Source organism: Mirounga leonina, unplaced genomic scaffold (assembly GCF_011800145.1).
Source record: "Mirounga leonina isolate KUSES-001 unplaced genomic scaffold, KU_Mleo_1.0 Mir_129, whole genome shotgun sequence".
Classification (NCBI taxonomy): domain Eukaryota; kingdom Metazoa; phylum Chordata; class Mammalia; order Carnivora; family Phocidae; genus Mirounga; species Mirounga leonina.
The window spans coordinates 80005863-80021815 of NW_023270323.1; the positions used below are offsets into that span (position 1 = coordinate 80005863).

Sequence of the window (15953 nt, forward strand, 5' to 3'; positions counted from 1 at the left end):
ATCATGACCTGAACCGAAGGCAGACGCTTAATGACTGAGCCGCCCAGGCGCCCCGCAAATACCATTTTCAATATCTTCCCTCTTCAAGACACAAGTTTCTTAAAAGAGAGGAGTACATCTTTTCTATCAATGCGTCATCCCCTGTAGCTAGAGCAGAGGCTGATATGCTACAAATGCTCATGAAGGGGCGGGCACCTGAGTAGCTCTGTTAAGCATCTTCCTTTGGCTCAGGTCATGATCTTGGGGTCCTGGGATCAAGCGTGGCATCCAGCTCCCCATTCAGGATGGAGTCTGCTTCTCCCTCTTCCTCTGCCCCTCCCCTGGCTCGTGCACTCTCTAATAAACAAATAAAATCCTAAAAAAAAAAAGTGTTCTGGGTGCCTGGGTGGCTCAGTTGGTTAAGCGACTGCCTTCGGCTCAGGTCATGATCCTGGAGTCCCTGGATCGAGTCCCGTGTCGGGCTCCCTGCTCGGCAGGGAGCCTGCTTCTGCCTCTGACCCTTTCCCCTCTCATGTGCTCTCTCTCTCTCATTCTCTCTGTCTCAAATAAATAAATAAAATCTAAGGAAAAAAAAAAAAAGTGTTCTGAAAATCCACTTGAGAAAGCAAGAGGATGGAAAATATCAGCAGAGCTTTCCAATAAATGGCAGGCTAGTATTTCCATCAACTTTCCCACTGGAAACCACCAAAACAAGATAAAACATACATATTTTTAAATACAGAGGCATCCAAGAACATACTTGGTCAAACTGAAGGGAATACAATAATCCAGAGGGAAAGAAAGCACAGAAGATTCTTCAAAAACTGAAGCTTACTTGTGAAAGCCTCACCACGAAACCAAAGCCCAGGCAGGACCTGTGGGGGCAGGTCATCCAGTGAAGGCCAGCTACCTTGTGCAAGCCAGGCTCAAAGAAAAGTCTCAGGAATTATCAAAGAACTGACATACACAATGTATTTTCTGACCAATAATGCAATAATTCAAAGAATCAGTAACAACATGGGATGCCCGGGTGGCTCAGTTGATTAAGTAAGCATCTGCCTTCAGCTCTGGTCATGATCCCTGGACCCATCGGGCTCCTCCTCCCTCTGCCTTTCGCTTCCCCTGTTTGTGTGCACGCGCTCTCTCTCTGACAAATAAATAAATCTTAAAAAAAAAAACAAACCAACCCCAAAAAACACGAATCTATAACCACAACAAAAAGGAACTAAAACTCCAACATGTTTGGAAGTTAAATACTAATTTGATAAGTACACAAAATTGAACATATAATACTAATAACAAAATCTGTAGGATATAGCTTAAAAATATAATCTTAAAGGCATTTATTAGAAAAGAAATGATGAAAATTAGTAAGTTAGAAAAACAGCAAAATAAACTCAAAGGAAAAAAGCAGCAATCCTGAATGAAAACAAACTTACACAGAAAGGAACCACAAAGCTAAAAGTTGGTTCTCTGAAAGATCTAATAAACTTCTGGTGATACTAATCTAGAGACAGAAAACACAACCAACATCAGAAGAAATGAAAAAGGAGCCATCACTATGGGTTCCACAGAACATTAAGACATCACAAACTTATACCAATAAAAGTAAACATTTTAAAGGAGATTGACAACTTCTGAAAAACTTGAGGCTAGGTACCTTGACTGTGGGGTTCTACTAAACTTGCAAGGAAGTCTGGAGGACAGAAAAAAGGGTGCCTGACTCACTTAATAAAGATACCAGTACTCTGATACCAAAAACCTCATAAGGTATGTGTACAAGATAAAAGTTACAGACAAACCAATTCTACTCATGAAGAGAGACAGAAGTCATACATAAAACAGTAGCAAACAGAATTTGGCAATATATAAAGACCACAACATTTTATAGTTTAACACTAAAAACCAATGTAATTCTCCACTTCAACATATGAAAGGGGAAAAACTATCATTCTGTGGAAGTATTAAAATTCAACATTGATTCTTTTTTACTTAAGAAGCAGCACATTTTATTTTTTATTTTATTTATTTGAGACAGAGCACGTGCATTCGTGCAGAAGCATGAGTGGGGGCAGAGGGAGGAGAGAATCTTTTTTTTTTTTTTTTTAAGATTTTATTTATTTATTTGACAGAGAGACACAGCGAGAGAGGGAACACAAGCAGGGGGAGTGGGAGAGGGAGAAGCAGGCTTCCCGCGGAGCAGGGATCCCGATGCGGGACTCGATCCCAGGACTCTGGGATCATGACCTGAGCCGAAGGGAGACGCGTAACGACTGAGCCACCCCGGTGCCCCGGGAGGAGAGAATCTTAAGCAGACTCTCATGACCTGAGCCAAAATCAAAAGTTGGATGCTTAACCGACTGAGCCACCCAGGCGCCCCAAATTCAACATTGATTCTTGAAGAAACTTGCAGACCAACAGAAAATAGAGGGGAATTTCTCCAATCCTAATAAAGGGCATAAACAATGACAGCAATAAAACCTACCACAGAGAACTTATTTAACGGTCCAAGTCTGAAAGGATTCCTTCAGATTTGGGATGAGACAAGAATGTCCAGGACTGTCACCATTTTTATTCAGGCAGTGCTGATTTTTCTTTAGCCAGTGTGTTAAGAAAAAAAAAAAAAAAAAGGAAATAGAAAAGAACCACAATTTATTCTGTGTACACAGAAATCCAAAAGATTTCCAGATTAAGAATTGCTACATTGAAAAAGTATCAAGAGATAAAATCAATTGCATTTCTTTGTTTTTATTTTTTAAATATTTTATTTATTTATTTATTTGAGAGGGAGAGAATGAGAGAGAGAGAGAGCACAAGATGGGGGGAGGTCAGAGGGATAAGCAGACTCCCTGCTGAGCAGGGAGCCTGATGCGGGACTCGATCCCAGAACTCCAGGATCATGACCTGAGCCGAAGGCAGTCACTTAACCAACTGAGCCACCCAGGTGCCCCTGCATTTCTTTATATTAGCAAATAAAAACAAAAAACAAAAGGAAATTTTATAATACCATTTTTTAAAAGATTTTATTTGACAGAGACACAGTGAGAGGGAACAAAAGTAGGGGGAGTAGGAGAGGGAGAGGATGGCTTCCCACTGAGCAGAGAGCCCGACGTGGGGCCCGATCCCAGGACCCTGGGATCATGACCTGAGCCGAAGGCAGGCACTTAATGACTGAGCCACCCAGGCACCCCTATAATACTATTTTTTAAAATAAAGATTTTATTTATTTGAGAGAGAGAGATAGCGAGAGCAGGAACACAAGCAGGGGGAGTGGGAGAGGGAGAAGCAGGCCTCCTGCTGAGCAGGGAGCCCGATGTGGGGCTCGATCCCAGGATCCTGGGATCATGACCTGAGCCAAAGGCAGATGCCCAACGACTGAGCCACCCAGGTGCCCCATACCATCTTTAATAGCTTCTTAAAATACTATGTATTTAGGAATAAATCTTTTTTTTTTTTTTTAAGATTTTATTTATTTGACAGAGAGAGACAGCGAGAGGGAACACAAGTAGAGGGAGTGGGAGAGGGAGAAGCAGACTCCCCACTGAGTAGGGAGCCTGATGCAGGGCTCAATCCCAGGACCCCGGGACCATGACCTGAGCCGAAGGCAGACACCTAAGGACAGAGCCACCCAGGCGCCCCCAGGAATAAATCTTCTAACAAAAGATTTGCAAAACCACAAGACCTTACGAAGAGGAGCTAAAGACCCCACCTCAAACCACACACAAAAGGCAATTCAAATGTGTTACAGACTCACTTGTAGAAAGCTAAACAGTAAAACTCAGAATACAGAATGGATTTTTACATGGATTATCTTCAACAAATTGATAAATTCAACTGTATTAAAATTAAGAACCTCTGTACATAAATCGAAAAGAAAAAGACCTCTCAGAAGAAGACACAAAACCTAACTAGTGGCAAGTTCATACTTAATCACTTATAAAGAATTCCTAAAACAAAACAAAACAAGGCAGAAAGGGGTGCCTGGTTAGCTCAGCCAGTAAAGCATGCAACTCTTGATGCCAAGGTTGTGAGTTCAAGCCCTATGTTAGGTGTAGAGCCCCCTTAAAAATATGTCTGGGGAACACACACACACACACACACACACACGCGGCAGACAACCAAATAGGCGGGGAGAAGACAAGGGGTTGCTCCGTTCTAGATCAGTTTCTCTGGCTATTGTAAAAGTTGTACATACAACATGTGCGTAAAAAAAAAGATTTTAACAGGAACTTCACAAAAGACAAAAATGAACTACCAATGAACACAAAAGGTGTTCAACCATCAGACTGGCCAGAAGTAAAGTGGTGGTGAGCACCGAAAACACTGGTAAGAATGTGAACAAGCACAACCCCTTTAGAAAAGAGATTGGCATTAATCTAGTAAAAATCAAAGATACACATGTCCTGGGATCCAGCAGTGATGGCCTTTTTTGGGTATGCAATGCCCAAAATAAAAGTTAATTTGGAGAGAATATAACTAAGCAGAGATGTACAGAAGTGTTATCACTCCTTACGGTATTTTTTAGTTCTCTTAATTCACTGGGGGCTTTGGAGTCTTTAGAGAGTTGGAAAAAGAGTCTCAGTCAAGTTTCTCATCAGAGGGCTCACTAAAGTTCTGAAGTCGGGCCTGGATGGGGGGATGCAGATATTCCGGTCTTTAAGGTACAGAGCTAGCTTCTCCCAGCAGGGACAAAGAGGTACACGTGGCCTGTTCCCACAGATTCTGGCTGAACCAGTAAGGTCACCCCAATTTGGGAACCAATAATTTATCCATTCACACTCTCCTGCAGGTGAGGCCTGGGGTCACCCTGAACTTAAAATTCACCTAATGGATGCTCCTTGTCCTAAGTTAATACTATTAATTTTCCCAAGTAGATATGCTTAGAGTGAGAACTTCAGCCTTACATGTATTTCTCACTGTAAATTTAAAAACTGGCATTTGAATTTATTAAAGTAAACAACAAAAAGTAGAGAATGGTTAGAATCAGGAGTGCTATAAAGCCCAAGACAATTATTTTATGGCTGGGAACCTGAGACCATGGTAAGGTAAGTCCTATGACCAAAATAACCAGTATACCTAGGACCAGAAAACCAGGACTCCCACCTCCTAGGCCAGTCCCCCCTCCCCCCATCTCTGGCCTCTGGCCAGCCATCCACTCCCAGGGCAGCTCCCCCAACCCTACCAGTCCTATTCTACATCTCCTGATGACTCTCCATGCCCAGGGAGACACAAAGAAGGTAGGAAAGGTCAGGAAGGGGCCATTAGGAAGGGCAGTCTAGTCATTAAAAAAAGAAAAAATCTAAGGCATGAAAGGGGATTTCATGATGCTGGCATGTCACAGAACAGAAGCCAATCATTGTCTCCTTGAGGGCTGGAAGGTCTTAGAAGCAGAATCTTGGTTTTCCCCCCAGGGCTGCAGGTCAGAGACTGAGTGTCAGAGAAAATACGGGTTTCAGCTGCCATTCCTTGGGGGAGCCCAAGGATCCCTAGGATCCACTGTGGAGTCCACGTGAGCACAGGACAGAGTGGGGAAGGATCTGTGCCCACAGGTATCGGGGGGGGGGGGGGGGCGGCGGGTTGCGCAGACACACAGTAGGACTGGTGGTTTTCAATCAAGACCAGAGTCTAAACCTCTAAATCTGTCAAGACAGTTCCCCATCATCGCCCTTCTTTTCTTTTAAAGAAGTCTTGAAGCTTCTCAGCGTAACCCTATTCTGAAATTGTAAGCATAATCAGAAGCAGCCAAGGACCAGTGGGCCCCAAGGCCACGGGGAGACTCCGTTACTACCAACCCCAGTCCCCAGCAGCACCTGCCTCCTACTTGCTCCACTCCACGAACTGCACATCAGACCAAACAGCGCTCAAAATGCATCCTAGAGAGGCAGCCGCATGCCCCCACGTCCTGGAGCAGGTCTCCTTCCCCCAGGGCTACACGGGGCAAGTGTGCTCTTTGCCAGGGTCCACAGCTGGTGCCACAGGAAGGGGGCACAAGCAGCTTCCCAAGCCCCATCCTCCCTGGAATCAAGCAGCGATGCAGGGTGCCTGCTCCCTCCAGCAGTGCTACGTAAGCCTTCTCGTCCCCACCGGCTGGGAGGGCGAAATCACACTTACCGGGCACCACTAGGTGCCAGGCACTCAAATCCAGGGTGACTTTTAACCCTCCCAATACCCTACTGGCACGGAGGGCATATCCCTATTCAGAGTGAATGAGGCTAAGAACTTGCCCGAGGTCACACAGCTGGTATAAAGTGCAGAATAGGGGACAACAGAGGTGGGGTCTCGGGGCTCCCCTCAGATGGCTTCTGTGCCAGCCGTGGAAAGACCAGGGCCACACAGATTTACTGTCCACAGGTAACAAAGCCACAACAAAGGATTTTCCAGAAATACTTTCTATCTTGGGCTCTAGTCACTGAGTGCCTGAGTTTCTTCGGCACAAACCATAACCTGTGACCAAGGCCTTCAGAAGTTGGTGCTGGCCAAGTTCCCACAGCCAGGAAGGATCACCCGTCCCGCTCCGACACTTACCACGACAGAGTCATTGTGAGTCAGGTCAACGACCACAGGCTCTAACGATTCACAGGTGAGATCCACTATTTCATCTCCAGCTTTAAAATAAAGCATTTTGACAAGCATTAGGAAAAAAGTAAAGCCATACCGCTCTAAGCTTCATTAAATGATTGCAAATGGAGCACAGGCTTATCCCAAACTAAAACCCCCTCGAAGTACAGAATGCAGAACATCAGGTCCAATCCCTTTTTCAGAGGTGCCCGAGTACCAGTGAATGCCCTTTCAGCATTTTGAGTGTCGGTATGTGGTTCTGACAACTACACCAAGGGGAGGGGGTCATGTCTGTGTACACACACCCCTTCATCCCTGTGGCCACACATTGTCACGCTAGGCCTCAGTGCCCCCACCTGCCCCGTACAGGGGAGAGGCAGAGACCTACCTGGGAGCGCTGGGGGACATCCAGGGAAAGGACCAGGCATGCTCACCTCAGGGCCTTTCTCTTTGGCATGGACCCGCCTCAAACCTCCTCCTCGAGGCTGCCGCTCTCCCACACACCTCGTCAGGCTCAGTTCTGCACCCTCATCAGTGAGATACTCATCTCCATGTGGCTCTCAAACGGGGCCACAGGGTGGTGTTTACTGACCCCTTAGACTCCCAGCGCACCAGAATGGGCTGGGCCTGCTCTGTAGCTTGCCTGTGAGCCCTAGGATCCACTGTGGAGTCCACGTGAGCACAGGACAGAGTGGGGAAGGATCTGTGCCAACAGGTATCGGCACTTCTGTGTGGCAGGTAAGAATGAACCGCAGAGGACAATTTCCATTTATATTAACTAAAAAAAGATTTACGATCATTTCTGCTTTTATTATAGCACTAAAGAAGTACGAGAGTAGGATTTTTAGAAGTGGTATTTATTTGGAGACAGTAACTCAAAACATTTAGCAATTCAAATTTGCTTTATTTTCTTCTATTAAAAAGTCTCACAGGAGTAAAACCCACAATATATCAGAGATTGTAATTTATACAAAATGACCTCGTCCTTTTTAAAAAATAGCCCATATACTGAAATACTCTAAGTCACAGAGCCATTCTCGTTCTGGTGGACATAATTTCTGGCTCTCACAAAAGCCATACTCCCACAGGCAGCGTGGCACACAGTCCTGCACACGTGGTAAGGCGGCCTGTGGGGAGGGAAGGGCTGTGCGGGACAGCAGTCAGGCCCGAGACCCCTCCCACGCCTCATGTCCTGATCAAGGGGCCTCCCGCGCCAGCCTCTAGTGCAGGACGGCAGAATTCGGACGCCAGGGCATCAAGTCTGGGGCAGAGGGAAGGGAACAACAGGGCGGCCAGGGTCTCAGCCTCTAGGCTTCTAAGAATTCACAGAAGTGAAATTCAGGAGCCACAGAGACGATATTAAGAACTTCACTTCTCTGAAGGGCCCATGAAATTTACCTCAAGACAAGCTCCTTCTCTCTCAGTGTCAGTTTTCAGGCATCATAGTCATTAAAACAATCTCAGTACATGCAGAGCAGAGAGACTCAACTCAGGCCATTTGCCATCTCCCTCAGCAGGCAGAGGGGGAAAAAAATCAATCTGCCTCTGCCTATAGCAACTCCCTCCAACACAGGTGCCTCTGTCCACACACACGCCTTCTTGGGAAATTTTGTGTCTCAATGAAAAAGAGAAAAGGAAAGCCTGAGTACTTCAGGGCCAAGCGAACTGGACGTACAGTTTCAAATCTAAAAGGTGGGCCCAGGGAGGTCTCCCCTCCCCTGCTGCACATTCCCAGAAGGCTAACTGGTTAGCCGTGCTGAGCGGCTGTCAAAACCCGTGGAGGTCTTACGCCACCAAAGAGGGAAGGTCTTGCTCAAGTCAGCTTTCAGTTTTGAGTGGTGGGTGAGTGCAAGACTGCGCAGGTCTTATAAAGACAAGGACAGAAGCTACCCCGTGTACGTAAGTGTTAGCTAACAGGCACTGAGCTAAATGTTCACCTTAATGACAACTCTACGCGGTGGCATCAGGACGATCCCAGTGGGAGGGTAATGGAGGCTCAGGCAGGTGGTGTGGCCTGCACAAGGCCCCACAGCTGGGGGGCTCCAGTGCTGGACTCACCCATGCACACTGCACCCTGCCAGCACCCCATGGTCACAGCATTCCTGGTGATCTTACCACTTTCCACAAGTTCTATGGGTTCTGCTTCCAAGGCCATCTCAGGAGTGGAGGCTGCTTCCCGAGTTCGCTTCTGGGCTTGTCTAGAATTTACTGTGCCACCACGGCGCTTTCTCTGAGGGTATCGGGGAAAGAAACAGTCACATGAGCCCCTGACTGATACAACTTCAACAAGAAGAATGAAAGGTCAACATGGGAATGGCTCAACTCATCAAGAAGAGTAGGGAGATCACGGGGCGCCTGGTTGGCTCAGTCAGTTAAGCGTCTGCCTTCGACTCTGATCATGATCCCAGGGTCCTGGGACTGAGCCCCACCTGGGGCTCCCTGATCAGCAGGGAGCCTGCTTCTCCCTCCCCCCTCCCCCCAGCTTGTGTGCGCACATGCGCAAGCTCTCTCTCTCTCAAATAAATAAAAAACCTGAAGAGTAGAAAGAGTAAGAGACCAGTGAGCCAACCTGAGGTAATGGGTCCTTTCAAAACTCGACATTCTAGGACACCTGGGTGGTATAATCAGTTAAGCATCTGACTCCTGATTACGGCTCAGGTCATGATTTCAGGGTTGTGAGATGGAGCCCCGCGTTGGGCTCTGTGTTGAGCATGGAGCCTGCTTGAAATCCTCTCTCACTCTGTCCCTCCCCCCTCTCTAAAAACAGTAACAAAAACAAAACTTGACATTCTAGAACACTGAATATTTAAAAGAGAAATAATCCTAAACATATAGTGAACATGAACTCTATAAAGCTAAACTTTGTTATATCAAACTATTGGTCAAAATTACCTGATACACAACTTTATACAAGCCTCTGACCCAGGTCAGGACTTGGCCAGAAACCCCTCCTTTTCACCAAAAGTAGCAGACCTGCCCTGCTTGGATCTGTATTTGGCCTCACTGAGGCCATTCTGTTGTTTCAACCCAAAGACCCTCAGTTTCCCACATTTCCATCCACTGTGGAAAGTGGGTTTTTTCTTTGGGAATTCATCAACCTTTAGGGTGCTAGTCAATGCAGCTCATACCCTCACAATCATGGCCCTGAGCTCAAAGAACCAAAGTTCCCAGTGGCTGCCCAGGAACCCTGCCTTCTGGAAGGCTCAGGCTCTCAGCTGGCGCTATCTGCAGTCCAAACTCCCCGAGCCAGCCGTCTCCCCAATCCTTGAGCGCTGGCTTCCCAGCACGCTCCAGCACTTCTGACCAGGCTGGCCCTAAAACCCACGGTGAGAACACGCCCTGTATGGCCTTCCTCAAAAGAGACCCAACCTCCCACCTGACCCTGTCACCTTGTTATTCCCACCCTGCATGGCCCCCGCCAATCCCGGCTCCCTATGTTTCTGGTTCCCACTGCCACTGGGCCCAACCATGCTCTGAACTGGGTGAGCTGGGGTGGTGATTCCTCTATGGAGCCCAAACCCTCACCACACCAGCCTTGCAGAGCTGGCATGCGGATGAGAGGGCACGATGTATGCCAAGTACTGAGCACAGACACAGGATGCCAGCACAACCCTAACTCCTTGGCGTACCTTACTAAGCATTCTGTCCCTGGAAACTCTGTAAGGATGGACACTGTTGGTGAGATGTGCACAAGACCTAAGCGTGCTGGCCAGGCAAGAGAGAGATGCCTGACTCCTGCTGTATTCCAACCATGCCTCAGTGGCAAAAGGCAGCCTGGGGAGTGTCAGAAATTAAGATTTGGGTTTAGCAACTTCCTGTGAATCTAAGGACAGATGAACCATCTCCAGGAGGGCCTAGAGACAAGCGACCACAGTTGTTCAAAATTCTCCCGCCAGGAGCTGCTGTCTGTCTGTTGAGGGAGCTGCCACTCTAGCCTCAGCAGAGTCTACGGCCCAGTGTCTACCGGCTCCCCTCACTGCCACCAGAAGACCTGGGCTACTTAAGTTTTCCCCGTTTCTCTCTGAAGTTTCTTTGTATTTTCCTTCCTCTGCAAAGGACCAAATATTTCTCAGGAGATACTGCTGAACAGAACCCTTCATGCCCCACCACAGCCACCTGTATGGTTTCTGGTCCCCACCGAAGGGGGCAAGCAGCAGCCATGGGCCCTGGCCAAAGTCAAGGTGCTGGACTCGGACACCATGGGCACTGCAGCAACATGTGCTCTCCCTGCTCACCACCTCTACCCTACACCCCACAGCAATCCTCTTCCCTGGCAGCTTTCTCACCCCTTCCGTGCCTGGACTACCCATTCCTCCCCCTCCTCATTTGGCCAATTCTTACACAGCTTTCAGAAACCTATGCAAATTTCACCTCCACTATGAGGCTATCCCTCACTCTCCCAGGTTGACCATCTCAGGAGTCAGCACCCCCTCTGAAGCCCTGCATCCCCCACATTCCCCAGAGGGCAAGGGGTAGGGGACTGCTAGCTCAGGGCCAGCCTCCAGAAACCCTAGAACACTGGCAGAGATTCTCTCCGCTGCCCTGTTACTCTCAGCGTGGCTGTCTCCCTTTGCACGAGCAGGAGAGGTTCACAGCCTTCAGTTCAAACTGACCACGTAAGTTATTTACGCCATTGAGGAAGCTTAACCAACTTCTTCACAGTCACATAAGCTACACTGCTCTAACCAGATCCTGCCTGGGCAAGGCGTGGGCTTCAGAGGGGAGGTGCCCAGGCTCAGGACATGTTTCCCTACAAGTGAGCTGCAGGGACAATCTGCAGATAAGGAGTCAGAGTGGGAAGTCACCTGCCTTTTAAAAGGGTAGGTCCAGGGAAACAAAGGCCCTTTTGTGTACAAACATCAACGGTGGGCTCTGAGCACTCTAGGCACTGGGAGTGGTCAGGACGAGGTGCAGCCAGGGGCAGGGAGTGGAATCTACAGGATTTCTACTGCTGTTCAGTCTCACCCTGCCCACACGCTCACAGCACCTCTGGAACCTGGGGAGAGACTATGACGCTGTCGTTTCCCAGCTGGTCCACCTGATACGAATCCAGTATCTCAGAAAACAACTGTTTTGAGTTTAGATCATATGAGCAATCTGGTCAGCAGGGAATAAACTAGGGAGGGAGACCTTCAGGCAATCTTCTCTGGAGCTCAAGGGGCTCCAGGGGATATCTGCTAACACGGCACAGCCTCTGCAGTCTGATAAATGCTCTGAACAGACTTACCGACTTTGGTCACTGAGTATAAGAAAACTCTCACGAAGGACCATTACCACTATGCTCACACTGGACCAAAAACTACACAGGGAAAGGAAAGAGAAGGGAAAATGGAACACTGGATTGTGAAGGATTGTGAAGGATTAAATAAACCAGAGCATTTCCAGGACACGGAAGCTGCTCTGGGGATAGAAAATTTCCAAACCCGCAGGTATTACTGTTGTCTTCAGGACACCACCCAAAACACTGGACTCCTCCAGACAACTAAGTTGTGTAGCTGCCCTCAGTCCTGTACGCTTTTCCTTCGAGAACAAGGGTTACTGAGAGGCACCTTTACGGTACTCTCATTAATGTGCCATAAGAAATAAGGTAGTTGCTTAGCCTCGAAAATACAATTCATGAGGGGGCGCCTGGGTGGTGCAGTCAGTTAAACGTCTGACTTTGGCTCAGGTTGTGATCTCAGGGTCCTGGTATCGAGCCCCATGTTGGGCTCCCTGCTCAGTGCAGTTTGCTTGTCCCTCTGCCCCCCCACCCCACCTCGTGGGCACACTCTCACAAATAAATAAAACAACAAAATCTTTAAAAAGAAAATTCACAAGCTGATAAAACTCACAGTACTCATTGTGCTCTTTGACTTCACCCTACAGAGAAGGAAGGGACCTGTACAGAGGTTGGCAAGGAAGCTGAATGTTGACTGTTTTCAACTTCTCACATCTGCTGGTTACTCATCCTCTGGCTAGCATAGCAATCTGCAGCCAAGTAGATTTCCAGTATCTTCAAGTCCTGAAAAACAAGGGTATCAAGGTGATAACTGCTCCCACCTACATCATCAACAAGAAAGCTCAGTGCGATCCTTTACTGGTACTTTGCTGAACACTGCATGTAACTCATGTGCTTGCTTGCATATTCTTGAGAAGCAAGCACTCTTATAGAGCATTGGGTCACTTGATCCCAAAGCCTGAGATCAGACCCATTATGCCACCGCCTGCCCTTCTTTCTGGCGGCTCAAACGCATCCAGAGTCTTGTGCCAGCTGCTGGGAAAAGGCAAGAGAATCTAAACGGCCACACATGACCTCGCAGACTCCTTGCAACCAGGTGGGCATGGAGTTTCTGAGGCCAGAGCAGAGCCCAGGGCCTCTGGCTCTTTCTACAACTTCACTGTTGCCCTCTGGAGGAGCTGATAATGCAGAGGAGGAGACGAGAGTCACCTGCCCTGATTCACCCTGCATGCCTAGCTGAGACTTCTGTCACTGGCAACAGGTGAGTGGGAAAGAACCAAGAAACTGGATTGGGAAGCTAAGTGGGAGGTTCCAGGAAGGGCAGTGAAAGCAGCAAGTGAAGAACCTGCTAGAGAACTGAAAGGCCCTAGGATTTCATTCAGGGCCTTTCCACTGGGAGGCGGAAGCTACCCACCCTAAATTCAGTGTCAGAGATGCAGTGGAAAAGGGAGCAAATGAGAAACAAAAACATGGAGTCAGAAGCCAGGAGTCGGCGTGTGTGTCATCAGGGTCAAAGGGGCAAAGCTGGCTTCTGGCGGGGGAAGCCCTGAGCACTGGGCAAGGCTGAGGGACTCAGGGAGAATCAGAGCAAAGAGGAGGCTCTCTGGTCACCCACCCTGGGCAGCAGTGCTCTGGACAAGGACAGGGGTTCTCAAACTTGAGCCTGCACCAGCCTCACTAGGAAGGCTTGTGAAACCAGAGTCTCTGACTCAGCAAGTCTGGGATGGGACTCAAAATTTTGCATTTCTCACAAGTTCTGAGGCAGTGCTAATGGTGCTGCTCCTGAGGCCCCACCACAGGAACCACTGGACTAGGACAAGGACCTTGGACAGAAGGAGGCCTATCTGAGAAGTGCTGAGACGGCAGCAAAGACAGGACCACTCTCAAATCCATCCACCCAGTCATCCCCACGGCTGCTACCTGCTCCTAACAGATCTCCCACCTCCCAGTGCCCCCTCCACCCTACTGCCAGCACAGCTTCCTAACGCACACAGCTGGCCACAGCAATCAGAGCACATCTACAGGGCCTGACGGCTGGGATCGGTCGGGCGCCTCCAAACCCCTACTTGTGCCCTTGGGCAAAGCACCAAACTCTGTGCCCTGTTTCTTCGACAACAAAACTGAGCAGCACCTACCTCAATGGGTATGTGAGGATTATAGGGGCTGGCAGAGCACTTGGAACAGTGCTGCACATTTTAAAGGCTCAATAGCCACAGGCTGATGTCGCTGACTCATTCCACCAGCACCAGCCTTGCAGTCCCTCCAAAAACACCGCCCATAGCGCAGCTCCGCCCCTCTGCTCAAGCCTAAAGTGCTGTGTAATGCCGCACCCAACCCAGCTTGAAAAAGACCGGCTCCCCACCTCATTCGCTCATCAGTATGGCTCCTGCCCTGCGAACACAGCATGAAAAAACCCAGTCATCAGCTCCCAATCTGGTGGAGGGAGGGAGGGCTGGCCCTGGCAGACAGCTCAGTGTTGGGACTGAGATGTATGAGCTACGTGTAGGAAACACAGGACAAGGAGAGGCCAGAAGGTTTTTCAGAAGCCTTCCTGATCCATCCCCCCCTCCGGCCTTTTTCCCCCAAGAGAAGCCCCTCTAGAGGGACTACCCGGCCAGCTGAGCCTTTCTCTATTACCTGGTGGTCTGCATGTGTCCACATCTGCTCCTCTGCCACCTCATTACCCACTGTGACCCTGACCGGCTGCAAGGGATGATCTCTTCACTGTGTCACTCTGTGGGCAGAGGTGCAGCTGGCATGCAGCACGACATCTCCTGACGCCCACACCACGGGGCCACAGGTGCCCCTACTCACAACGGCACACGCGTTCCTGGTAAGCTTTCCATGGAAACTGGCCTTCAGGGACCAACACCGCCCACCTGCTTTGAACAGCCTCTTAGGACTCACAAGACCACCACCCGTTCTGGAATCTAACATACCTGTGAATGTTTCTGATCCCAAGAAGTATCTCACATTTGGGTGTACACCCATGATGTAGCTGTTTTGGGGAAAAGTTATCTACCTCATGGTGTATGTTAGAACTGAGAAGAATCGGGGGCGCCTGGGTGGCTCAATTGGTTAAGCATCTGCCTTTGGCTCAGGTCATGATCCCAGGGTCCTGGGATGGAGCCCCCCGTCGGGCTCCCTGTTCAGTAGGGAGGCTGCTTCTCCCCCTTCTTGTGCACACGCTCGTGCTCTTTCTCTGTCAAATAAATAAATCTTAAAAAAAAAAAAAAATTGAGGAGAATCTTTGATAAAAGCGTCACTGGCAGAGAAGGAGATCCGCCTGTTGAAAAACGGGAAAAAACGTAATGCACAACCGTGGCCTGGCCATAAGCCTCTTGCCTCCCACTTGGTTACTTTTTAAGCCTTTAAACATGGTTGTTAAGACCTGTCCTATGACTGTCCCAGAGGCACCCCAACTCCTTGGCCTGCACGCCCTCCCTACTGTCTGAAACCCACCTCCTGCCGCCCTGCAGCCCAGCAAGACCACCCGGGAGCTCCCCTGGCTCGTTCTCACTCTCCATGCCCAAGGCCAGTCCAGCAATCCGTTCCAAATCTGTTTGCTTCGTCTGGGCATAGTAAAAGTTAGTGGTCAGAGGGCACAGGAAGTTGGAAGGCTGGCCTTAGGGAAATCTACCAAGGGGCTGGATGTCACCAGAGAATGAGGTGGGAAGCAGAGGGCATTCCCAGCAGACCAGTGTGGGTTGCAGGAAAGGAAGCCTTCACAGACTACAGTGTTCCTGATATTGCAGGGGATAGAGGCCACCGGATTAATAATAAGGCTGACCAAAGCTGAAGCCCAGACGTTCCTTGTACTATGTGCAAAACACTGCTTTCCAACATAGTTCATTTAACAGTCCCATCGCCCAAGAAGTGGGAAGGTATTATTAAGGTTACCATTTATTTATTATTTTTAAAGATCTGAGAGCGTGGGTGCCCACGCGCACACGCACACAAGCATGAGGGGCAGAGGGAGAAGGAGAGAATCGCAAGCAAACTCCATGCTGAGCAAGAGCCCAACGTGGGGATCGACCTCACAACCCTGAGATCATGACCTAAACACAAACAAGAGTCAGACACTTAACCGACTGAGCCACCCAGGCACCTAAGGTTACCATTTTACATGCAAGAGAGCTAAGGATGACCGTTAAGTAACCTGCCCAAAGTCCACGACTATTAAACAGTGGCCTGGATT

The 15953-nt window shown here is 48.8% G+C and overlaps 1 protein-coding gene across 2 annotated transcripts in view; it reads right to left on the reverse strand.

The window, feature by feature from the left end:
- LOC118010779 (E3 ubiquitin-protein ligase RNF4) overlaps positions 1–15953 on the reverse strand; it is a 214019-nt gene that overhangs the window by 187579 nt on the left and 10487 nt on the right. For both annotated transcript variants that reach the window (XM_035005443.1, XM_035005446.1), the window contains exons 2-4: positions 12369–12538; positions 8653–8767; positions 6505–6584 (exon numbers count right to left, since the gene is read on the reverse strand). In XM_035005443.1, the coding sequence (XP_034861334.1) occupies positions 6505–6584; positions 8653–8767; positions 12369–12377 (204 nt within the window). In that variant the 5' untranslated portion in view covers positions 12378–12538. The remainder of the gene's footprint in view (positions 1–6504; positions 6585–8652; positions 8768–12368; positions 12539–15953) is intronic.